At 37.1% G+C, this 24,319-nt stretch overlaps 4 protein-coding genes across 4 annotated transcripts; all 4 read left to right on the forward strand.

Moving 5' to 3' along the window:
* Positions 1-2,984: 2,984 nt before the first annotated feature.
* Positions 2,985-6,300, forward strand: LOC143448424 (kelch-like protein 9). The gene has a single exon (XM_076948173.1). It carries the CDS (start codon positions 3,076-3,078, stop codon positions 4,975-4,977), a length of 1,902 nt encoding a protein of 633 aa, XP_076804288.1. The 5' UTR covers positions 2,985-3,075; the 3' UTR covers positions 4,978-6,300.
* Positions 6,301-9,724: 3,424 nt separating this feature from the next.
* Positions 9,725-13,235, forward strand: LOC143450557 (tolloid-like protein 1). Its single transcript, XM_076951156.1, has 8 exons — positions 9,725-9,890; positions 10,206-10,349; positions 10,571-10,794; positions 11,009-11,237; positions 11,345-11,514; positions 11,645-11,885; positions 12,026-12,312; positions 12,574-13,235. Exons 1-8 carry the CDS (start codon positions 9,808-9,810, stop codon positions 12,939-12,941), a joined length of 1,746 nt encoding a protein of 581 aa, XP_076807271.1. The 5' UTR covers positions 9,725-9,807; the 3' UTR covers positions 12,942-13,235.
* Positions 13,236-14,571: 1,336 nt separating this feature from the next.
* Positions 14,572-16,600, forward strand: LOC143449330 (lens fiber membrane intrinsic protein-like). Its single transcript, XM_076949483.1, has 3 exons — positions 14,572-15,064; positions 15,233-15,388; positions 15,877-16,600. Exons 1-3 carry the CDS (start codon positions 14,890-14,892, stop codon positions 16,128-16,130), a joined length of 585 nt encoding a protein of 194 aa, XP_076805598.1. The 5' UTR covers positions 14,572-14,889; the 3' UTR covers positions 16,131-16,600.
* Positions 16,601-19,561: 2,961 nt separating this feature from the next.
* Positions 19,562-24,096, forward strand: LOC143450069 (uncharacterized). Its single transcript, XM_076950472.1, has 13 exons — positions 19,562-19,871; positions 20,093-20,279; positions 20,362-20,458; positions 20,854-20,981; positions 21,161-21,226; positions 21,374-21,512; positions 21,733-21,893; positions 22,034-22,215; positions 22,483-22,703; positions 22,779-22,838; positions 22,912-23,036; positions 23,175-23,340; positions 23,530-24,096. The coding sequence occupies exons 1-13, from the start codon at positions 19,663-19,665 to the stop codon at positions 23,637-23,639; spliced, it is 1,851 nt and encodes a 616-aa protein (XP_076806587.1). The 5' UTR covers positions 19,562-19,662; the 3' UTR covers positions 23,640-24,096.
* Positions 24,097-24,319: the final 223 nt, after the last annotated feature.

Genomic DNA, 24,319 nt, shown 5'->3' on the forward strand with positions numbered 1-24,319 from the left:
GGTTGTGGGTTGACGATTCGGTGGCACTTAGAAAAAATGTTCTTTGGATGGAGGACCCAAGACAGCCTGATAGCACTGGTGATGAAGACTGTGCTGAAATGATACGAAAATTTGAATACCGTACAAACGATAACATCTGTTCAAGGCAATATCCTAGATTGTGCGAAAAAAGGCTTCTTGAATAACCATATTTGAATATCTAGCCTACAAGTATAGGTCTATCTTCAGAATATAAACAAGTCATCATCGCTAGCCTATCTTATTAGTTGAACACTTCTTGCTTCAATAATAATTTATTGTTTATCAAGTGATTGTATTATTGCACATGTATCCTATTTTTTGTCGATTTTTTGTTTATTAAGCGCACAAGAACACTCAATAACACGCAACAATAATTAAGTTTAAATAACTAAAGAAAAACGAAGAAGTTAGGAAGGGACGACACCTACATAAACGCACATGGAAAAGCAAAAGAAGTGACGGGAATTCAAAGATACGGTGATTCTTGTGTTAATCAGGTACACGATATAAAAGAATAACAATCACATAAAAATGACATACTGTTCACATGCATAATGCAATTACACCCGACGAGATGTTTACAACGGACTAGAACACGAAAGAATGCTAACGAACATCAGGTTGAAAACATGTGAAACCAATCATAGGTTTGTACCAGTTTAAGCTTTTCTTTTACTGTAACTTATTTTATACGGTTGATAATCGTGTAGACTAATTTTGCTAAGCAGCTTTTTCAATACTAGTGACACCTTGACGTTAAGATTCTTACGTTAGCGTTAGCCCAACTTCAATGGCAAAAATAGGTGCAAGTGTGCATCAAGCAATATAAGAATTCAGAAACCTTTATTGAAACTTAATAGCTTTCACAGCTTTTATGTGATGAGTTTTATAAGCAAACGGAATTATTTTAAAAACATGGACGATAAAAACTTTGATTTGCTTAGGTTTGGTAAATACATCTATTTCGGTTATTATCAGTTTAATAAATTCCGTTATCATAACGCCGTTATAACAAGTTTTATTCTAAATTTTACCAGCGCACACGGCTATGATTTAATATTTAGGTATTTACAACTATTTAAAAGTAAGCTAAATAACTCTCAACATTTTCCGATAGGTCCATAATAATTAATCAATCCAAGCGATCTAAATAAATTGTCTAAGACTCTAAGCGGTTCAATCGATTCAAGCAGCTCAAACGAACCTAGCGATCCAAGTTGGTGGTGGTCCAAGCGAAACTGTAAATCTTGGGCATTCGTCATTCCTAAAGTTATTGCTATCCTCTGTCTTGAAAGTTAGACCAGGTCAGGTCAAACTAATTTTAGTAGAAAAATAAAAAAGAACAGTAAAACTCCCCAGAATAACAGTCTAGTGCCCAACTACATGACCGGCTACGTAGTACACCAGTGTATCTGTATGTATACTAGACTTCAACTGGTCAATATGCTATTGTATTGTATATTTTTCGCCATATACTTTCGCCACTGCGCAGAGCAAAAGTTAAGATGCTAACATTTGTAGTTGTAGCACAATCAAACACGTTCTCATAAACAATTAACGACCAGGAAAAAATGGCAAAGCCCGAAGGCTTAAAACATGCAAAATAACAATAATAGAATTGTGATCTAAGATGGTAGGTTAGTATGGCCACCAAACCCACAAAAGAATACCAAATTTTAACAAATTTAAAAGCAAAATAACACAAACAACGAAAAAAATAGGCTACACTATTGAAAAATGTAGAGGACATGTTCCCTAACATTAAAAACACAGATATTAACAGCCAAAATAAATAGCCTACATGAATTGACATGGTTTGATTAATATTACAATGAATGTCTTCAGTAAAATGTATTGAAATCATTTGGTTCTTTATGGTATAGCTTTGTAGTTGTGGATTTTTGCACAAGACCCCCGAAGCAACGGAATAAACGTGCTCAATAAGAACTAAAAAGTGTAAGCCTATAGTTCAGCAGAGCTTTTTGACTCTGATTTTTAGCCTACAGCATTACTAATCTATACCGGTAGCCCGGACTGCGGAGTATGGCCGCTTACAGCCAGATCTTGGGTGCACCAAACAGTTAAAATGACAAGTGCAGTGCGCAAAACTGCTCAGATGCAATGAAAGTTTGCCATTTGTTGCGCAATTACACAGTAATGTACAAAGTTTGACTTATTCAAACTTTAGCTTGAATTTAGTTGAAAATTTAGTTCCTATTTCGTACATAATTATTATTATGCTTTAATTACATGTAAATGTGATGTCAAAGTTCGTGTCTAGTGCAGAAGTCCGCAACCAAATGGTGTCACAATTTGAATAGCTGGGGTCTAGTATGCAAAAGCATCCTGTGGTTGTGCACTTCCGCACTAGACAAAGTTCTGTTTGTTACATCCATTAAGTACAACGCTAAGCATCTAGCCTATATCATTCTCAATGCAAACCACCAAACAAGGGTTTGACATCTAAATAGTTTATAGACTCAACTCTTTATATCGGGGTTTTCTTAACATTCGTTGTACTATATAAGGATCGAGTAGCCTACTTTAATTATGGATTAAGCCTATTTTATCTACATCATTAATTTTTTTGATGGAGGCTGAACTGTGTTAACTCAGTATATAGCCTAGTAAAATAAAAAAAAACAAGATATAGGTTGGCACTCTGAAGGTTATTCTTCTATACACGAGCTTTAGCAAACATAAACTTGCTTCTTGGGATATATTAAGAAAAGGCAAAAATATTTTTATTGATATTACGTCACAAAATTTGCGTTTGGTGTTTCCAAGCAGATCTTTACCTCACGATTTTGAAATATTTTTTGCTGGTTCTTAGTACACCCGAAAAAGCAAGCTTATGTTTGCGAAAGCTCGTATAGAAGTTCTAATCAAAAAAAGGTAACCTTCAAAGTGCCAACCTATATCTTGTTTGTTTGTAGTTTGCTTCTAAACATTTTTCAATTCTGATGTAAGTTATTTGTTTGTAGATAATGGCCACCATCAACAGTTTTTACTAAACATAGTGTTGCATAATATCCGATATTTAGTGATTTAAAGATGGAAAGTGATCAGTTTCCAAATTTGCATCCACATTCTTCCAACACTGGTACGTCATCCATAGCTTCTCCAAGTTCATTGGTCACCACACCAAGTGGAGATGGGCAGTCTTACACTTCTTCGAAGCATAATACGGCTGTATTAGGTGGACTTAATGAACTGAGAAAATGTGAGTCGTTGTGTGATGTTCATCTGATGGTTGATGAAAAAAAATTTAGTGTTCATCGAGCAGTATTAGCTTCGTGTAGCCCTTATTTCCGGTCAATGTTCACTTCCGAAATGAAAGAGAGCCAACAGGAAGTTATTGAATTTCATGGTTTCAGTGCAATTGGACTGCAAGCGGTCCTGGACTTCATTTATACATCTTCAGTGCACCTCACTGTTCAAAATATGCAAGATATTCTTGCCGCTGCAAATCATCTTCAGATTTTGTCAGTGGTAGAGTTCTGCTGTGAGTTTTTACAAATGGAAATCTGTGCCCAAAACTGCGTAGACATTAGCAAGATTGCAAAATTTTTCAATCTGACAGAGGTAGAGAAATGTGTGAGGTCTTACATTTTGGCAAATTTTACGCAGTTTGTTCACACCGATGAGTTCTTACGCCTTTCCCAGGACTACATTTGTGCACTGTTGTCCAGTAACAACATACGAGGTCATTCTGAAATGGAATTGTTTGAAGCTGCCCATCGATGGCTCACTCACGACTCCTCTCGGAATTCTTCCGTTTTTTCTGTGATGCAGCACATTCGATTTCCACTAATATCACCAGATGACATTGACGAAAAAGTACACAAGATTACATCCATGCAGAGTGATCCAGATTGTCTGAAGCTTCTTCTTGAGGCTACGAAATATCACATGTTGCCCTATAAACAACCACTTTTGAATTCTGTTAGAACACAAGTTCGATCAGTTATGCCGTGTCTAGTTGCTATTGGAGGAAAAGAGTCCACTAACCACGTATCAAGAGAAGTCCAGCTCTTTAACAAGGAAGCAAGCCACTGGTTGCACCTGGGTAAAATGGATCTTCCAGCGTATTGTCACTGTGTTGCTGTTATGAACGATTTCCTCTTTGTCGTTGGAGGACAAGAAATGTTTGACAACAATGGAAGCACTGCCATGTCCAATGTCTATCGATATGATCCTCGTTTTAACAGTTGGTTGAAGATGGAAAACATGCTTGAAACGAGAACCGATTTCCATGTCAGTGCTATTGATGGCTATCTATATGCCATCGCTGGAAGAAATCATACTGGACCACTCAGTTCAGCTGAACGATTCAAAGTTGACCAGAATAGGTGGGAACCGATCAGTGATCTCCCTCATGCCGTTTGTGCACATTCAGGGGCACCGTGCTGTGGTCTGATGTATATTGCAGGTGGATTTGCCACTGATGGGTTCCAACGGGAGGTATACTGCTATCATCCAAGAGAAAACAAATGGGAAGCAAAGCCGAAACTGAAAACAGAACGCGGTTTGCACTGTATGGTTGACTACAAGGAAAGGTTGTATTGCATAGGCGGCAACAACAAGACCAATGGAGCCAGACGAGATGTTTTGACCACAGAGATGTTCGATGTCAGCACACAACAATGGACAGAAGTTGCACCACTTTTTGCTGGCCAATCAGAAGCTGGTGCAGCTGTGGTAGGGGGTAAAATCTATGTGGTTGGTGGGCACACGTGGCGAGAGCGGAAGGATGTTCGGACTGTTGCATGCTATGACCCAGAGCGTGACACTTGGGAGAAAGCAACAGACTTTCCTGAGCCTTTAACAAGCGTTTCATGTTGTGCTCTGCGCATTCCCGCTACTCTGCTTTCTGGCTTGCGTTTGCAGCAGCCAAGATTACTGAACAACAGTAACGAAAATCTTCCAAATGATGAGGATATTGAGATGGCATAAGGTCAAGTAATAGCACCATGATAATTTCAGATTTAACTTGTTTGGTTGTACCTGACCATCCAAGCTTGCCGCAGAGGTTGCTTATGGTTCATATAAGCCGTCCCATATGAAATTGTACACAGAATAGTAAGAATTCAATCAAGGAATTACTTTGTTATTAACCTTATTGTGACCCAATTAATGACTCACTTCTACGCATACATACCTGGCTGTATTGTCTTCTAAACAATACTATCTAATGTTTTATGTATTTCACTCAAACTGTACTACATTTGCAATACTGTATAATACCTGACTTATACATGTACACTAATCCGTTATAAAAGATTGAGCAAGAGTGTAGGTTTGTAAATTGCTTACTTGTGAAACTTACCTGTCATAGATTTAGGCCTAAGTTGTTTTTGCTTATTTGAACATAAATAATTTGTTTTGTTGCAAACCTGCTGGTTGATTATCTTTTGCTAAGTATAATTTTAAATGTTCCTTAGTTCATTATAAAATGAAAGTGAAATTGAATGTTTTGTATATCGTACATAAAGCAATCACTTGACTTCTCTGAAAGATTTGTGTAGATTAAAACTGCTAGCAATACAATTGCTAACAGATGTATATTAGTTACTGCTCATCTGGAACAAGTGGAAAAAAGAAAGACTAGGACAACATATCCTAAAAGGTTACTGCTATGTATTCACTTCGAATGTATAGGCTGTAATGACCAGGAGATAGTGATTTGTTTACTTTAATGAATTTCATTATGATGATTGACGAGTTTATTGCTTTAAAGTGAAAGAAACTTGTTTCTTGTATATTATGTAGGGTTTAATTCTGCGTAATCATCATGCTTGATTCTCGCCATACATACATACTTTGCATATCATAATAACATATGGTATTTTGTATAATTTAAAAACTGATCGATGAAAGTATTTTTGTTCTGTTTTGCATGACATGCAAACTAAATTTACCTACATGCATTTTATGTTACAGCAACACTTCTGTGTGATTGTTTTCATGCAAGAAATCAATTGTTTATTATATGACTGCAAAAGTTTCCCTTTTTAAGTGAATTTAACATGTTACCATTATTATTGCCACCGTTGTTGGAAGGACTGTGTAATAATATTGACTTAAGTTCATTTTAGACATAAATTCATGAGCCTTTCTCACTTACTTTACTTGAATTGTATTTATTATAAAGTATATCAAGCCCTCATCTTTGCTGTTAAAGTATTCATTGCGGAGTTTTTGTTAGCATATGACTGGTTGGCTTTCTATGATCTTGCTTGGTCTATGTAATTAACAATATTGTATCTCCATTTTCAGGATATTTCTCTAAATGTTGAATCCAAAATAAGTTGAGTTTTGTTTAAACTTAGAAGAAGTAATGCTTCAGTTGTTAGCTAAGCTTTTTGGTGAAATGTCAAAATTCAAAATTGTTCCTCCGAACAACAAGTTTTGACTGTATATGGTTTGCCCATTGATTTTCACTAGTATTGTAGATGGAAACATTATGAATCTCAGATATGCAGCCTCTGCCCTTTTACGCTTGTACTTGACCTTTTAAGGATAAAACGAAGTCAGCTAAATGGTTCTGCATGTTTTGGTAAGAAATAAGACATTTTACAATTCCATAATGCTGCTTTTCTGGAGTGTTTTGTTCGTTATACATTTGTTTGGTGTACTGAAGTTATTTTGTATTAAACAGTAAACACAAATTTCCATGAAGCTGATCAAGAATGTATCAGGTGTAAAGAAAACAAGATTCACAAGAGGAAAGCTTTCATCAACATGATCGAGTTTTTCTGTGATTACAGTATCATCTGTCTTGGACTGTGATGTGTCAGTATACTACATCGTCACAATTAGTTTTTAGGTTGATCTTACAGCTTATATCCTTCCTGTAATTGTTGTTGTTGGGTCATAAAGACAACAGTAGGTTCCATAAAACCGCATGGTTCACTGTTTGTAAATTTTGTTATTTTTTCCTGCACATTCAGGGCCGCTGTTGTTATGTACAATTTTTTGGTTCCAGAAAAAGAATTTTGTCATTTACTTCAACATGACAAAAACACGTCTATAATTTATTTTCTTCGTTGTTTGAACTGCTTTGTTGTTAATGTGTCACACTTTTACTGCATGTCGCAATGGTATGATGTATGTAAAACAAACTTTATTACTCATTATGAATACATTACAGTCACAGCATCATTTGGTGTAATATGTTATTCATAGGTCCTCAAAATATTCAGTACATTACATTACAACTCTCTTATTTAATCTTATTTCTTATCTTAACTTTTCATATCTCATATATAAATAGAAAATAAATGAGAACCGCTGAATGTCATAATCACCATCATGTTTGGTGGAGGTGGAATGTTTTATGATGGCCTCTCTAGACATGTGTACTACTACTACTCTACTGTAGTACTGTTGTAAGATCGCCAGTAATTTATTTACTATGGTGGTTTGTTTTGTTTTTCGAGTTTTTGACCATAACAGATACAGCATTCATGTGTTGTGACGTACTAAATATTGGCTAAATACATTAATGAAGCGATACAGGTATGATAGTGTGCAAGTAGTTTTGCTCAGACTGAGGAAAGTCTTTGCAGAACTTAAACTCGATAATGATAATTAATCACTGGTCAAGTCTAAGTTATGAAGTTTGTCTTTATACATTGTTGATAAATGAATGCGTTTTTTAATATTTTGTGATCTTACCCGATTTTAGAACTGTTGTCCAGGACCACTGAACAAAAACAATCAAAACGTCATTAATGCCCGAACAAAGTATCATTAATGCCTTGCCCAAGGACTTACAACGACAGCACATAACAAGTGACAAGGAAGGGCAGATTAAACTATCAATTTTCCGTTTGTGACCTCTGTCTCAGAACTGACCGTTTCCAAGTGGTGGTCGAACTTGTTTCCATCGCAATTTTTTAACCGTGTTTTTGTGATGAAACCGGTCAGCGGCACTGCCGTTCACTTGACATACCTCTGGTGCTTGTCACGTAAGCTTGTTTGTTTTTGTCACCGAAATAGACACAACTAATTATTTATCACCTCGTGAGTGGCAATGACGGGTTTATTTTTACTGTCAAGGCGAATGAAGACAACTACAGCATATTCTGTAAGCGGCGTTATTGACCGCGGCCGTCGATTTAAAGTATCGAAAGAGTTGTTTTAGTTTGAAGCACCATCACCAAGTAAAACAATATAAAATTAATCATTAAAATAATCAGTCGTAACTGTACCCTTGCGGCGAGGAAATGACTAGTTGGATCGTTCGCACATTGTGAAAAGAAAACAAGCTATTTAGGACGTGACTCAACACATGTAATTCACGTTTGAAAGAAAACTAATCGCAATTTTCTTCGTCCATGCGTTGATCGTGTGGTGACGCTATTGAGCAATTTGATAGCTTTCGTCCAAGTCTTGAAATGCTGTCAAAGCGACTTTCTTCGAACCGAAATTAATATTTTTATCAGCACAGCCCGTGTCTCATTAGCTTGCGTGGCACATACGACGTTCCCCCACAAACCAAGCAGTAGTAAGTAATAACTGATGAAACGTGGTAAAGACGTCGGGCTCGACGTTTATTGCCAGTTACCGCTACAAAGCACAAGAAATAACTGCGGCTGACCGCATAGACGACCCAAGTCAGTCAATTCCAAATTTAGACGTCAAACCACTGTGATTTGTTGTGACCTGCGCGCTAAAGCTAATCGTGCGCATCCAAGATAAAAGAAAGTTGATATTTCCGAAATACGCTTAAAACTTTCGCTCGCTAATATCGAATCCTACGCCCAACAAACAGAGTTATCACAAGTTGTATTTGTCTCTTTCAGTCACAGATTGCTTGACCAAACATACTATACTGCTAACCTATCAGCAGCGGGCGGCTAGTCGTTTAGCAGTTTGGACAGGTCGGATTATTACGAAAGGCTCTTCGACCGGACAAAGTACACGTACACTCAGAACGTAAAACTTGGTTTAATAGCACGGCGGTGCGCTAAAAAAGGAAACAGCAAAAGGCTGTGGACAGACTCAATCACCATTAGTACGACTAGCGCGTCTGGACGGGGCACGTACAAAACACAAATGCGAATGCTAGTAATGAGACAGGACACTCAGCCGATAGAGACCTTGACATCAACACCAATGGGTTCCTGTATGTGTGTTAAGAATTGAGTTGGAGCTTAACTTTGAAGGAAACCAGACCATACTCGTTATTTGCTTTTTGCGTGGGTCGAGATCAGGTTATTTCTATTTTATCAACGTCTATTTCAAGTGTCTGGAAATCTTGATGGACGAGGTTGGACATTTAAAACTGGAAGAGTATGCGCGCTCATAGAAAACGTTAAAAACCCAAAATTTGTATAGACCGAAACTTTACTATTTTCAGCTCAAACGACAGAAGTAGAGGCAAAAATTTCAGAAATTATGCTTTACCATAATCTTCGTTTTCAAGAGGGAATACTACTATTGCTAAAAAATTCTTTCGCAAGAAAAAGTATTGAAAAATACCATCCACAAAAGCGTATGAGTATTTACAAATGATTTACGAGGACAGCTAAAGACGTACTTGTATGAAGATGTCGTATGGCGAAGAGATTTGATTCCCTTATTAAGAACCTCAGACGACATATTTGTGGTTTTAAATCGCCACAAAGACGAATCCGTGTGTGTCTTATTAACGTCACTTCCTACATAAGTCTGTGCTAACCAATAATTTAAATTTCAGTCGTAGGTATCTCACCCAGTGTGTGGAAACCAAAGGTTACTGAGTGTACGTGAAAGTAGTTTAGGGGTCTTGGTGTGAGCATGGATACTAAGGCATACTTGGCAATTAGTTTGTTTGTCCTGGCTACGTCTTGGACTGATGCACAGCTGGATGCTTCTGGAAGGTGAGATGATTGACGCTTCAGATGCTTCCGCTGCATCAAATATGCCGGAAAAATAAATAGATTGAGATCAGAAGCAGTCATTAATCTCGCTGTTTATTATCACAAATATTCTTGAGCTTATTGTTCTACGCATGCGTGTGAAAATTTTGCTTTTACGGGAACACGTAGTTTGTTTCCTAAACGCTTTGACTGTCTTCAGCTACTTCAAGTAGATGTCGTTTTGCGTTGTTATAGCTGATTTCGTTATCTCGTAAAATTTATTACATAATAAAACACTTGTTATGGCGTGCTATTTTAAAATAACTATTCTTTCAGCATCTACCAAGGCTGCAACCAGACAATCCTCGAAGGTCAAGGCATGATAGTTTCGCCAAACTTTCCCGCCGCCTACGACCGGGATAGTTCTTGTCAATGGAAGGTGACTGTGGAGAGTGACAAGACCATAATTCTTGCGTTCAGGTAATCGATATTTTGTTACAAAACGGAATAAAAACCGTTTGTTTATCTTAAATTTGTGATGAGTTCTTTAACAGCAAAATCTGGTTGTTATGAATCTTATCAACGTCAATTTCAAAAATGATATCTGTTTTTTCAGAAACTAGTCTGAAATCTAAGTTATTCGAAAATGTCTTGATTATTTTTATGTGCCATCCTGTAAAACTACTTGAGTTGTTTCACAGACACTTTGACATTGAAAACAGTCCAAACTGTGCCTACGATAGCGTGTCGGTCTATAACGGCCCCACCACCTCCCACCCATTGGTGGGGAAATTTTGCGGCCCATTTAAACCAAGCAACGTCATGACCACTTCGAACAGAATGTTGGTGACGCTCGATACTGACGACGCCTCGGAAAAGACCGGTTTTTTGGCAATTTTTACCTCCGTCGCGCCACAAATCGCAGGTATATGTCGGATGATTTGCAAAATTATTCTGATTTTAGCATAACAAATTGTTGCTGAGCTATTGCAGTTTGTAGGACAAGTTATGCATCGCATGTATGTCTAAACTGCAGTACTGAACGTGACGTTTCGCCAGTTGTTAATTCCTATATATGGAATGCTTAAGAGTTTTTAACTGAAATCTTGCACGATCTCAAGCGTTTTTCTCATAAACAGATCCGAATTCTTGCGGTGGGCTTATTACCGATGACGATGGTACTTTTCACAGCGTCAATTATCCCAAGTCGAACTATCCCAACAGTTTAACCTGCATATGGCATCTCCGAACATCGCCGAGTCGAATAATCTCCCTAAGCTTTGAAAGATTTAAGATTGAATCCTCCACTAATTGCAAATACGACGCCGTAACCGTTTTCGGCGGCTGGAGTGACTCCGATGACACGAGGTTGGCTTCACATAACCATGTTACGTGGGCTATCAATTATCCTATTACGATGTCATTTTTTCCTCATTGTCACGCTGTCGCCTAATTGGTTTTCATTCATGTTTCAGCTTCCTAGGAAAATTTTGCGATATTTCTCAAATACCTTCAGAAATAGTTACAGAAGGCAACGAAATGTTTGTGACGTTTGCAAGCGATTCCAGTGGAAATGACATGGGCTTCCAAGCTCGTTACAGCACGAGACAAGCGCCAGTTAAAACAGAAGAAAACGTAGCTATAGGTAAGCAAAAATTGGAGAAGTGCAAACAGATCGATCGTATTGTTATCTCCTGTATGTGGGACTCGTGTCGCATGATAATATTTTTGAAACTTTACAAATACAACAAACTTTAGAGAAACGTTAATTGCAGAAAAACCTGATTCTGTTGAAACTCTTTCGCCAACATGCTCCGAGACCACTACACTCACTGCCGACACAGGCGTAATCAGCAGTCCTGACTACAAACGGTCATCGGGCTATGAAGCAAATTTACGCTGCACTTGGAGGATCGAAACCCCGTCGGACACAAGAATTCGTTTGAGGTTCGAAAACTTTGCTTTGGAAAGGGATGACGACTGCATATTCGACTATGTCACTGTCTATTCTGGAAGGTAAGTGCACGCTTTTTTTATAAATTTGAAGGTTGGAGTAATTTTGTCCTGTTTTGTAACACACGGGTCAGCTGTCATTTCGTTAAATCATAGTCCTGGGTCCAAACTAATCCCAACTACAGTAAGTTATGTTATTTAAGGGATTCCGGTGGTGAACTGTTAGGAAGATATTGCGGAGATGCAGCAGTAGACGAACTGCAGTCTTCAAGTAATGAAATGTATCTTGTTTTCGTGACCGATTCCGGTGGCAACGCGGCTGGCTTTCGGGCAACCTATGACACTTTACATCCAACCACTACCACACTCGCACCGACAACAACTCCAATTGCTTCATCTACCACCATCGCTGAGAGTCGGGGCTCAGTTTGTCCCGAAGTTTGCGGCCAAGACGTTCTTCTTCCTACTGCTGTGTGTAATGTTAATTACGGTAAGCTGTGCCTGGATTTATATTTATATTATCATGAAAGAATAGGAAAAATTAAGGAATATGTTTGTAACCGTCAATACCAATTAGGAATTAATTTTTCCTTTATGAGTTTAGTTCGTGTTAGTGTTTCACAGTACAAAATGTTAATTTATCAAACGTTTAATAGTATTTTCTCGAAATAAAAAAGCCCGGTATTGCCAAATATCCAACGTTTACTCAGAACTAGAAGACTTAATAAAAATTTAAAAATTCTCCATTCAGTTGGAGTGTTCAAGGTCTTGGCTGTGCGTACTTCCATAAAATCTGGAACAAGAATTCGCATCGCCGTTTATAAGGTCTTCAAAAACGCCAATAACAGAGGTGGACCAACCAAAAAGGGAACAAAATTGTGGCTTGAAATCCCACCGTGTCCCCAGTGCTTCCCCGAATTCACAAAGCGCACTAAATATGTCGTTTTGGGTTCTGGTCTAACTGACGAGTTGGATCCCAACGATCACTTCGCCCAATTCCAAAAACGACGTCATAGATTCTTGAAGAAGGCGGTCCGACGTTGCGGGAGAGCAAAACGACGCAGCAGCAAGCATAAACGACGTCGTCGTCGCCGAAAGTCTCCCAAGAAAGTCGCCTAAACTTCTGATTTTTGTCTCTCCAGTTTCCCGCATTTAACAGAGAGCTGGACGTCGGCGTGTTATATGCTTTGTACCGAATTGTGTTTGAGCAAAATCGGCTCACTTTTTATATTTTTTTGGATGAATGTTTAAGTTGTGCGCGCTTGCATATGAATATGATCTATTGGTTCATTTACGTATCGTATATATATGATCTTAAACACGCTGCACACTATGCACAGTATAAATTCTTTTGACGAATGTAAAAAGCCTGTAGCCCAAGGGTCTTGAAAATATACAATCTTTGCTTTGGAATTTTCAAATCATGTGCAATTATTTCCTGGAGCGGCATGTATTTGTTTGTAGATTTAAAAATTAGGCAAAATAAATTTATACTAGCCTAAATATTTTACAAAATTCGATAAAAATTTGTAGTAAACATTTTTAAAGCATTATGTTCTTAATATGCTATCTTTTTCACATTTTAGTGTGTGTTGTGGCCCTCTAGTTAGGTTAAAAGTCTTCATTTGGCCCTCAGTGCAGTTTGGATTTGAGACCCCTTGTTGTGGCCATAGTGATTACACTGACCGCAAAAGCAAAATGTCAGGTTACAAGTCAACAAAACATTCAAAAATAACAAATCTGTGAGTCATTTTACCGGTATATTCAACACAAAAGTAACATAAAATCTGATTTCATAAATTTGAAAGTGATGTTAAATAGTTTTCATTCATAGACATCAAATTTGTTTTCACACTTACAGACTCTTTCATGAGCTAAGTACTTTCAGCTGAACTGCAGATTCTCCTGTTTATTTATTCCTCGTCATACAATTTTGTAAAAGTTCACCGTTACCCTCAACATCACAAAGTAAGTGATCCAAATCAGTCAGCGTTCCTCCCTCGGGAAGATGTCCCTTGGGCAAAATAAATCTTGCTAAATGTAGATAACTGTTGATTGACGCAAAGCGCAGTTAGGTATTTAAATTAGTTAGATAGAGCGTAGCCTAACGTCAATACTATACCCGTGACAAGTACGATCTTGAATATATTAATTATTCCCAATCAGTTTACAGTTATGTTTTCGAGACCCAGGGCGTTTAGGGTTATAATTGCGCTATGACATCACGATTTGCTGTACACGTCGCCCGAGGGTAGAAACGACATTCAGTGCGATACACTGAGCCAGAACCGCAAGCTACAACGCCACCGAGCAATCCGGTATGAGAGCCAGACGTGCGTTTGCTATCTATAGTGTATCAGTTTTTTTGCTTACAAGTACCTGTCTATGGCGAAACTGGAGGTTCCAAGGTGTTACAGGTTGACAGGACCGGTTTTCTAAATTTAATACACACACTTTTTATGAAATAGATTTAGGGTTGAAGCTTCTATATAGTTGCTTAGTTTTCTTATGTTTGGATTCACTTTTTATACTGAACGTTTCTAATTTATCGAGTAATAAATTTGCTTTATATGCACTGTACAGCTTACACCAAGTTCGCGAAGGAGGGCAATTAAGCGTTTTTATGACAAAATTAATCCCTACTTACTGGAAAGTTTTCAGCTTAACCATGTAATTGTAAGTTTGTAGTTCTAATATCAAGAACCAGCACAACAGAATAAGCAATTTATAACAAGCAGGAATTTTTTTTTTATATTTTTTTAGTTGACGAGGTTATAGAATTTATGAGTTCCCCGGAAAGAGGCCTGAAGAGTTTCTAATAAATTGTTTCTTAGGTGTATCGGTGTATCACCCTATAATACCCAAAAAGTGGATCTTTGCAAGAATCCTTTTGTTATATTGAAGCATAAGCTGGGCATCCTGTACATCACTTTGTTTTCCTTGTTTTATAGATTTTGTTGCTTTACTTTCAGGCGTTGCGACTTAATTTAGTGAAAGCGATAGAGTTACTCATGAATATTTCATTTTGTATGGTTAAAGATTTAAAGTAAAGCGTATAATCTCTAAAATGCGGTCTCCTGCGGCAACACTGGTGAACTTGATCGTAATCATTCATGCATTTTTATCTTGTGGCTTAACAGTGTTCTCGGTCATTGCACCATACTGGTATGACTTGTGGCCGGAGCTTGGAAATGGCGGATTGTTTGTTTATTGCTTTGAAGATGAATGCAAAACACTTTCAGGTAAAAATACTACCGATTTACTCTTTGCGATAAAAATGGTGGTAATAGCCCGTGGGCAGTAGACTTAACTGTAGCCATAAAATGAAACGAATGCAAAGCTATCACACATCAGCTGTAACTTCTACGTTTCAACTTCAAGTTGTAAAATTGTCGTTTCCTCCCCTACAGGCTCTGTTTATCATTTCATTCACGTCACTCGTGGGTTTATGATCATGGCTGCTGCTGGGAATTTCTTAGGTTTTTTCGTTCTGGCCGCAGCAACAAAATGCAGACGGAGACGACGAATAATCCAACGAGTTGGCTCAAGCTTTGTCTTACTTGGAGGTGATTGAATGTTTCATTTTAAATTTTCAAACAAAATTTCCAAGTGACTATTTCAACGTTCGTAGGTCACGTAAATCGTTATTAAAGATAAGCAGTTAAGTTAGGAGTACACAATTGGTACACAAAAAGTTGACTTCGGCTATTTAAGGTTTTATTGAAATTAAATTCAGATAAAAAGGTAGATTTAGGTTAGGTTTAGGTTGCTATGTTATAGCGTTTAAGTCATGTTCACAAGAAACTCTGAAAACTTGCTTTAAACGTACGATTTTTTTCCGGTGAAATAGTGGCAGCCAAAAGTTTAACACCTGCCAAATGAGTTTGTAACAGAAAACGAAGTTGAAAGAATATTTTAATTTTTAGGTCACGCAAAAAGCTCCAATCAAACTTAGTTATCAATAGTTGAACTTAAAATGATACGAAGGTTTCCGTAATATCAAAGATAATGGTATTTTATCTAGGCTAAATGGTGAGCATCTTTTTTTTTCCAGGGATATTCGCCTTTGTGTCTCTTGCCACATTCACAGTTCGTTGTACAGACTTGCCATTTCTTCCAGCCGGTCTATTCTCCTACAGTTACAGTTACGTACTTGGCTGGGTGGCAGGAGCGGTATCAACCATAACAGGAGCCGTCAGCTTTGCATTTCCTTTGCCCAAAAAGTGTCATAAAACAGAAAATATGGTTCAGCCCAGATCTGCCCCTTCAACAGATGAGACTGGACTTGACCGTAATGAATCGGTTTGATGACGTTGCCACTTCTACACGTTGCTGTTGCACTTGTGGTGCTGTATTCCATTAAGTCGATCAAAGGCGTTTATTTTACAGTAAAGATCTTCGCTGACATTTAACTTTAACCTTATTACTGACAGTCGCAAATGCAGATTTATTAATTTCTGAATTTTATGTCTGTAACTTCATTGAAACGAAAAGTATGAACTCCGTCTAAATTCCATCTGTCTTTGGGCTTCCAGATATTTCAAACAAACTGTTCTTTGTCCAACCAACTTTGTGTGCAAAAGTTTATCATTGGGCATTTATTGTTGTTGTGATTTAGTGTTTTTAATGTAGATAGAAAGCTCATGATATTTTAACTTCCCTTTTAACATCTGTAAGTAATGCATGTTTACGAATGTTTATTTATTTGTTATTATTTGATTTGCCACTAATTGAAAAAAATAATACTGTATTTAAATTATTAAATAGTTAAATAATCACTCATCGGATGCCTACTGCAGCGATGGAAGTAAACACTAATGCTGAGTTAGTTAAATTCGAATTCACCAACTTTTACTTCGTCGAAATACCTTCAGCACCATAAAACTAGTACCCTGTCAAAAGTTAACAGCCGAAAAAAGAAAATTTTGAAATTTGGCTAAAAGAAAAGATAAAATTGGTTTTTGAAACGTTTACGGGCGCTAAACTTAAAGTATGCATCGGACGGCAAATAGTCTAGCGATGAAACTAAATTTATTGCTCTTAATTTTATTCAGAGAATTAAACAAACCATACTTATAAATTTTAAATCCGCAAAGTTTCTATTTAAACTCGCTCACTGCTTGGGTGCCAGCCTATGTAGAGTAAACAGACCAAAGATGGAACATAGCCAAAAGTAAACTTGAAATATGCGCTGCTGTATTTCAGAGAATTAAACAAACAATACTTATAAATTTTAAATCCATGAAGATTCTATTTAAACTCGCTGTCCCAATTTTTGTCCCAATTCGGGCCCAGCTAAAGGTTACTCTTGGTTAAAAAATATTTGGCTTCACTTTCTGAATATTTGATGGATATTTGTAAATTAGAAAAGAACAGCGAGTGGTAAAAGCTGGCATTAAGGTTTCATTATAAGGAACTTTTGAAAACATACTTTTTAAAACCTTGAAATAATCACCTGAAAAGTGCCGGGACCGACAAAAATTCGATAATTGCCAACGGTAACGGTATCGGAACTGAAAAAGGACTGCAGTACAGTAATTCGGTACTATAATCCCGCGGTATTGCCCACCCCTGCCAGATTTTCATTTGCCTTGGCTTGTGCACTTAACATGTTTGTTTAGTGGGTCTGGATATAGGATGTCTATTGTGGTAAGCATTGGCAGAGCAAAGTTTGAAGGGTACAGCAGAGGAGAAATGTTGTTTTGTTACGAAATTGGCACGTGGTGAGATTTAATGATTTAGCCCGGGCCCCAGGGTTCTCAAACTCGATATCAGGGTCAGTTTTTCTTGCGTGTAAAGGATCTGCTAATAACGTCACTATGCCCATAGCCTAGGCCTAAAATGCACTAAATCTGTTAGGGTAATGCAGATTGCGGAATACATACCAGTAAAGGCGGTAGGCCAGTATGGAATGCAATTTTCAAAGACTGGTGTGCACCAGTAGGCAACAAAAAGTGTCCACCGGTATGCGCAAGTGCTGTGCACCAGATGTCCCTGTTTGGGATTTGGGAATTAGTTTGCTTAAAAAGTAGCTTTTTTGACCAATTTTGTGCATCAAATAGCTACGTTTTCGCAACGCTTTCTTTCCATTATGAATATGAAAAAGGATATTATGGAATATTATGAAAAAGAGCAAGTAGCTTTGCTTAACTTGTTGTCTATGTGTCTGCTTAAAGTTTCATTTTGACTTTTTTGACCATCCATTTGTTGTGCACTTAGGATATTTATTGTTATTTTAATCAAACCATGTCACTTCATAGGCTGTATTTATTTCGGCTGTTAATATCTGTGTTTTTAATGTTTGAGAATATGTCCTCAACATTTTCCAATAGTGTAGTTGTTTGATTGTTTGTGTTATTTTGGTTTTAAATGATTCGTTAAAATTAGGAACTATTTTATGGATCTGGTGACCATGCTAACTTACCATCTTATTGCAACAATTCTATTATTCTTGCATGTTTTAAGCCCTCGGGCTTTGCCACTTTTTCCTGTTCGTTAAATATTTATGAGCACATGTTTTATTGTGCTATAACGACAACGGTTAGCATCCTAACTTTTGCTCCGCACGGTTAATCGCAAAAAAATAAACAATACAATACATTATGTTGCGTTCTGTTTTGAGTAACAAACTTCCAGCATGGGCCACTTTAAATCATTTTGTGGCCCGCTGGCTGCCGGTACTTTATCTTTGCTTTATAGTCTATTGGGTGGCAGACTTCGATGACCGCAAAGTTTTTTGCTGCCCCACGGCAACCTAGTGTTAATTTCTGTAATTTATTTATTCTTCGATTGATGAAATAAATTCTCTCTCACTACTTAATTTATTGCAACACCCAAGCCCCAAAATTTGAAAATTAGAATAAAAAGGAAGTGGGAAACCAACAAACGGAAATAACATTTTGTTCACTGTAAATATGAGAGCATTAACTGTGGATGAGAAGGATATTCTTCAAAGCTATTTATGTAATAAGACACATATCTCAAAATCATGTGACAGTCACTTAAATCAGGGGTCTTAAATTGCTCTGAGAGCCAAATGAAATTTAACTCAACGGCCAAAGATTAATCGTTTATTGTATTTGAATAATGCATTGCTGGCCGCCTGTTTTAAGGGTTGTATTTTATTGTTGGAATTTATAAAGTTTACTTGAGTATTTTTTTGTACAATGGCTGAATTCATGAATTTAGATTCATTTCCTTTAGACACTTCCTGTGATGTCAGTGTTATTTCTGTATATTCATACACTCGTATTCATGTGAATTTTGTTTTGACTTGTTTGGAATTTGTTTCAGATATTACAATTAACTTACATCACAGATACTTCAAAGACGCGACTTAAGTCAGCATTTTTAAAACTATGGGTCACGACCAAAATTGGGTTGCATGTATTTTTCTCGCACTAGCAACGATGACCATTATAGTACTGGTATTTAAATGGGTTGTACTATTGTAGTTTTTTGTTTGGGTTACGAGCATTGTGAAGAACTGGTTACAAGCGATGAAATGCTTTTGGGTGGGTGATGAACGAAAAAGAAACTGGCATAACTTGGATGACTTAGGTTAAATGAATTTTCCAACTATATGGCCTCCTTTACTGGTTTATCCTGTTTTTCAATGTTTCAAGATAGAATGTTTCAAATACTTTATATAAATATGAAGCTTTTTCGTAGTGTATAGTTTGATTCTAAGAAAAATCTTCATATAGTACATTGTACTCAATTGGTATATTTTTGCTTTAACCAAGACCATCTTTTGTAGATTTTGCTTAATTGATACAAATACTTTGCATGATATAAGCATTGATTGTAATATATATACAAAATTACATTTGGGTATTAAATGAAGCGTATTCAGTGTTTACGTGCAGCTGTATTTTGCTATCGACACACAGCCGTTAAGCAGCTACCATATTCATGGAAATACTTAAGACATTCAACATTGTTAAATAACTCAGCATCGGCGGTTTTTAATGCAAGAGTATGTCACCTTCACTTATCAAGTAAAATCTACCAACATGAGTCAAATAGCTCAGCCACTTTTGACGTAGAGTAAGTATCTATTTCTTAAACAACATAAGGCCTCCTGAAATATTTTGTGTCTAAAAATCATGATGAAATTTGTCAGCGTATAGTACTTTTCATTATATTTTCCATTGCATTGTGTGATTATGATGAAGTGGTGTGTATTGCTGGCCTTTCACCGAAGATCATTATGAATCCTATTCAATGGTTGCCCCTAAACAATGACTGTTTTTTGTTCTGTAAACCAGTTCCCTTTTTGGTGATGAAGATCTAGAACCATCCTATGCTGATGAAACCAGTTTTATTAAACAAAGTGGTGGAAGAGATGACAATTTTGGTGCTTTACTTGAAAAAGTAAATTATGATGGCGTGGATCTGGATGTATTTCCCAAACACGTTTACAAAGAGCATGCAGTTACAGCTGACAGGACCATGGTAAGCATAAATTTTTCATGATCACTAGTTTGGTGGCAATATGCGTAGTATTAAGCATTAATAGCATTATTATATGATGTAGGAAGAAATTAAAGAGTTTTATAAGGAACATTCCATATCCTTGTCTGGGGAAAATGCCCCCAAACCTATTCTTACTAAAGAGGAAGCTGATTTTCCACGTAAGCACCAGCATGTTGGCATGTTTACTGTGAATGCTGGTAACAGCATGTACCAGTATACATGATATTCAAGCTTGAATTTTACAGTATATATATACACCAAGCATTGATATTGTATGTACTGGTATTTTATGTACTGTATTACTGGTACTACACCAAGTCACATAACTTATATCACTATTTTGCGAGTCCTCCTGAAATATGACCAATGAGTATGAATGATGACCATGCATTATAATTGTGATTATGACTTTTCAGTGTTCCTGCTAACTTATATGAAACTACAGTTACATAATGCACGTAGCACCTGTACATGTCATGCAAATTGTACGTGAGAATATTTTATAAGAATCAATGGTTTACTGGTGAAATATTATATCCTGTATATTTTGCAGACAACCTGTCTCAAGCTTTAGAAAAATTCAGAAAGCCTACTCCAATTCAGTCAGTTGCATGGCCAGTTACCCTTTCGGGGCGTAATGTGATTGGCATTGCTCAGACAGGATCTGGAAAAACATTATCTGTAAGCTGCTTGTTAAAATTCAAACAGTGCTGTTAACTAAACCACCATTATAACCTTTCTTATTTGAAGCAAACGATTTACCTTAGAAGATGTTGATTGAGTGGATAATTCTGCATGAAAAGTCCCAGTTGACAAGCTTCACAGCATCCTTGCTTAAAAAGCTTTTATTTGTTTTATAGTTCTTAATACCAGCTGTAATTCACATAAAGGAGCAGATGGAGTTGCAGCCTGGAGAAGGACCAATAGTAAGTGTTCATTACTTATAAAAGTACAGAAATACATCTTTTTTGGGCCCACACTCACCGCATAATATTACCATCATTGTTCCTAGCTTTCTTTGCCAGATCTGTTTTAAGTTATTACAATGTTTTAATTTAACTTTTTAAACGTAGGCTTTAGTTCTCTGCCCAACGCGAGAACTGGCTAGACAAGGGTTTTTCCTGGCCAAATATGCATTTTCTAATGTCATACGATCGGCATGCTTGTATGGAGGTGGGCAAAGAATGCAACAAATGGATGCTCTGCGAGCAGGTTTGGTTAAAAACACTAACTATTATTCATGAAGTTGTTTGAGAACAAAGTTAAAAATATGTTATTGAAGTAGCACTCACATTAAAGTTATATTATAGCAGAGACCTGGTTAGTTCATTTTTTTGATTTAAGTAGGGGCTGAATCTGTCGCATTCTTAAGTAGAATACTTGATAATATGATACAAGCTATCCTTACGATTAACATCTGTATTTTGACTAGGTTGTGATTTGGTGTTTGCCACCCCGGGACGATTAACAGATCTCTTACAATGTAAAGCATTAACCCTGAGAAGATGCACGTTCCTCGTTCTAGATGAAGCAGATCGAATGCTTGACATGGGTTTTGAACCTCAGATTCGTAGAATCATTGACCAAATTCGGGTGAGTTTTCCATTTTTTTCTCGTTCTAGAAACACTGGTGTTCTACCTCCATGGTGGTTGCTTCCATAAAGTCAAGGCAATTTTAGAGTGCTATAGTCAGCTATTTTAAGTCTCATTTTTTCCATCACCTATGATTTCAGCCTGACAGGCAAGTTACAATGTGGAGTGCCACTTGGCCTGCTAGTGTCCGGAAGTTGGCATCTCATTATCTGATGTCTGAGGAGGACCCGATCCACATCAAGGTCGGCTCGTCGGAGTTGGCAGCCAATAAGGATGTCAAGCAAATTTTCAAGATCTGTTCATCCAAAAAGAAAATGGCATTGTAAATATACTATTTACATTCATACATTAATACACTTTTATATGCCATACACAGTAATCTTATGTTTTTGATGTCTTTTAAATGGTGTGCTGGATTTTTAAATTCGTCCAGTTCTCATTGCATTTAAGGACAGATCATTTATGCCATTGTTTCGAAAAAAGAGTTTTCCAGCTTTAAAACATCTGCTACTTGATTGAAATTTATTGTGTGCCAAGGTGTTGATTCTTTAAGATAAATCAAGTAAATCGTTACAATCCGTCAATTTAGGCTCCCAGAAGAATTACAAAACTGCATAGCATCATTTCAGGAGAGAGTGACTAAATACAACGACAGTGAAGAAGCAAAGACTTGGCGTCCCAAGATGTTAATATTTGCAAATACGAAATCCAGTTGCAAATACCTGGCTTACTTGTTAAACAAACAAGGTATAAACTCGAGCGCTCTCCATGGAGATTTATCACAGAGAAATAGGGACGATGTTCTCAGAGGTAAGTGACAAATTGATTTCCTAACATGCAAACTTTAAACACTATCTTCCATTTGCAGTTTTTGTTGTTTGTCAGATTTCCGTACGGGTCAAATCAACGCATTGATAGCTACTGATGTGGCGGCTCGTGGCTTAGGTAAGGATGCATTTACTTTGCTCTCCTTTGTAAGGTGATGACATTTGCTAAGCCATTTAGTTTTTTATGTCAGATGTGAGGAATATTCAGTTTGTGGTCAATTATGACATGCCTTTAAATTGCGTTGACTACATTCATCGGATCGGAAGAACAGGTCGCGGCGGGAAAAAAGGAACCGCAATCACGTTTTTAACTGAGGTAAAATGGCTGAAATATCGTGTTAATCAAAGAGTCCGGTTTAGTGTTCATCCTTTTTCATTTACCACCAGTTTTCATGGTGCTATTTTATTTGTGATAATGGCTATCTGTGTGAGTAAACCATTTTACTTCTTGCAGCTTGACGGAGCTGTTGTTCCTGATTTAATCAAGAGCCTGGAAGACATCGGACACGATGTGGATGACAAGCTTACGAGGATGGAACAGTGGTGGAAGGAGCAGAGACACAGCATGAAAAAAAGAACCAATGAAGGTGTCAAGCGCAGGACTTTTTCTCGGGGATCCGGTGGGTATCACAGAAATGAAGCTTAATGTTTTGAGTTTAACCGACAACATCATTCAGTCGTAACTGCCTTTATATTTGCAAGCCATTGGGACTTTATCGGAATCTGAACAACTTCCAAGTCTATTCTTTGTTTGGACTATTGTTGTTTAGTGTCAAGTACACCCTTTCAATATACTTCTTATCCTGCAGGTTACTCTGATTTTAGTCGTGGATCGAAGAGGTTCGAAAATAGAAGAGGCGATGATTATGGTTACGATAACCGCCACTACAACAACGACGGTAGCTGGGGAAAATATTAAAATTTTTAAAATCCGTTTTTCCTCAGATAACAGTAGTTTTAAACTTCGCAATCTTTCCACTTTGAAGGCGAATATGAAGTTCTTATCACGGCCCAGTGCAGTTTTATGGTCTTGTTATTATAAAACAAAACCTTTATGCTCACGGCCTGCTCTTTATTTCTTCGTATTTTGTCACTTATTTTAGCTGTGAAAATTGAAAGGATCGTTTTGAAAATTAACCCCACTTACGCAAAATTTAATAATATATAACAAAATGGGTTCTGTATAAAGTTCCATACGTTGAATCAGCAAAAACATCGGATAAACTCACCAACATACAGCGCCCAAGCTGTTGTTTATTTTAGTACATAGTAAGGCGGGCGGTCTGTGTATAGCAGTGTTCTGTATTTTTAAAATTTTGTTGTTTCTTTTGTCATATTGATGTAAAAATACAGGAAAATGCATACAAACTTTTAAAGCTTTTGGCTATTTTGAAAGTATTTCGGATATTTCATTACTAAGGCACGATCCCAAAGCGTAGGAGCTCAGCCCATTCATTGTTCCTGGGCCAATAAGTAAACTAGTAAAATGTAACGGAAAAACGACTTGCGTTTAACCATTACCAAGTTTTAAGGAGCAAAAACGACCAAGGTTCATTCTTATGTAGAAATTGCTTGCGCAAATGGATTTAACTAAGTATA

This window comes from Clavelina lepadiformis, chromosome 3, assembly GCF_947623445.1.
Source record: "Clavelina lepadiformis chromosome 3, kaClaLepa1.1, whole genome shotgun sequence".
In the NCBI taxonomy this organism is placed as follows: Eukaryota; Metazoa; Chordata; class Ascidiacea; order Aplousobranchia; family Clavelinidae; genus Clavelina; species Clavelina lepadiformis.

Excerpts from the sequence above, each read along its gene's own strand:
- LOC143448424 (XM_076948173.1), top strand. The coding sequence starts at position 3,076 with ATGGAAAGTGATCAGTTTCCAAATTTGCATCCACATTCTTCCAACACT.
- LOC143450557 (XM_076951156.1), top strand. The coding sequence starts at position 9,808 with ATGGATACTAAGGCATACTTGGCAATTAGTTTGTTTGTCCTGGCTACG. Across the intron at positions 11,238-11,344 it reads AGTGACTCCGATGACACGAG|CTTCCTAGGAAAATTTTGCG; the intron begins GTTGGCTTCACA and ends TTCATGTTTCAG. Across the intron at positions 11,886-12,025 it reads GTCACTGTCTATTCTGGAAG|GGATTCCGGTGGTGAACTGT; the intron begins GTAAGTGCACGC and ends ATGTTATTTAAG.
- LOC143449330 (XM_076949483.1), top strand. The coding sequence starts at position 14,890 with ATGCGGTCTCCTGCGGCAACACTGGTGAACTTGATCGTAATCATTCAT. Across the intron at positions 15,065-15,232 it reads TGAATGCAAAACACTTTCAG|GCTCTGTTTATCATTTCATT; the intron begins GTAAAAATACTA and ends CCTCCCCTACAG. Across the intron at positions 15,389-15,876 it reads AAGCTTTGTCTTACTTGGAG|GGATATTCGCCTTTGTGTCT; the intron begins GTGATTGAATGT and ends TTTTTTTTCCAG.
- LOC143450069 (XM_076950472.1), top strand. The coding sequence starts at position 19,663 with ATGAAGCGTATTCAGTGTTTACGTGCAGCTGTATTTTGCTATCGACAC. Across the intron at positions 22,216-22,482 it reads TCCAAAAAGAAAATGGCATT|GCTCCCAGAAGAATTACAAA; the intron begins GTAAATATACTA and ends CCGTCAATTTAG. Across the intron at positions 22,704-22,778 it reads TAGGGACGATGTTCTCAGAG|ATTTCCGTACGGGTCAAATC; the intron begins GTAAGTGACAAA and ends GTTGTTTGTCAG.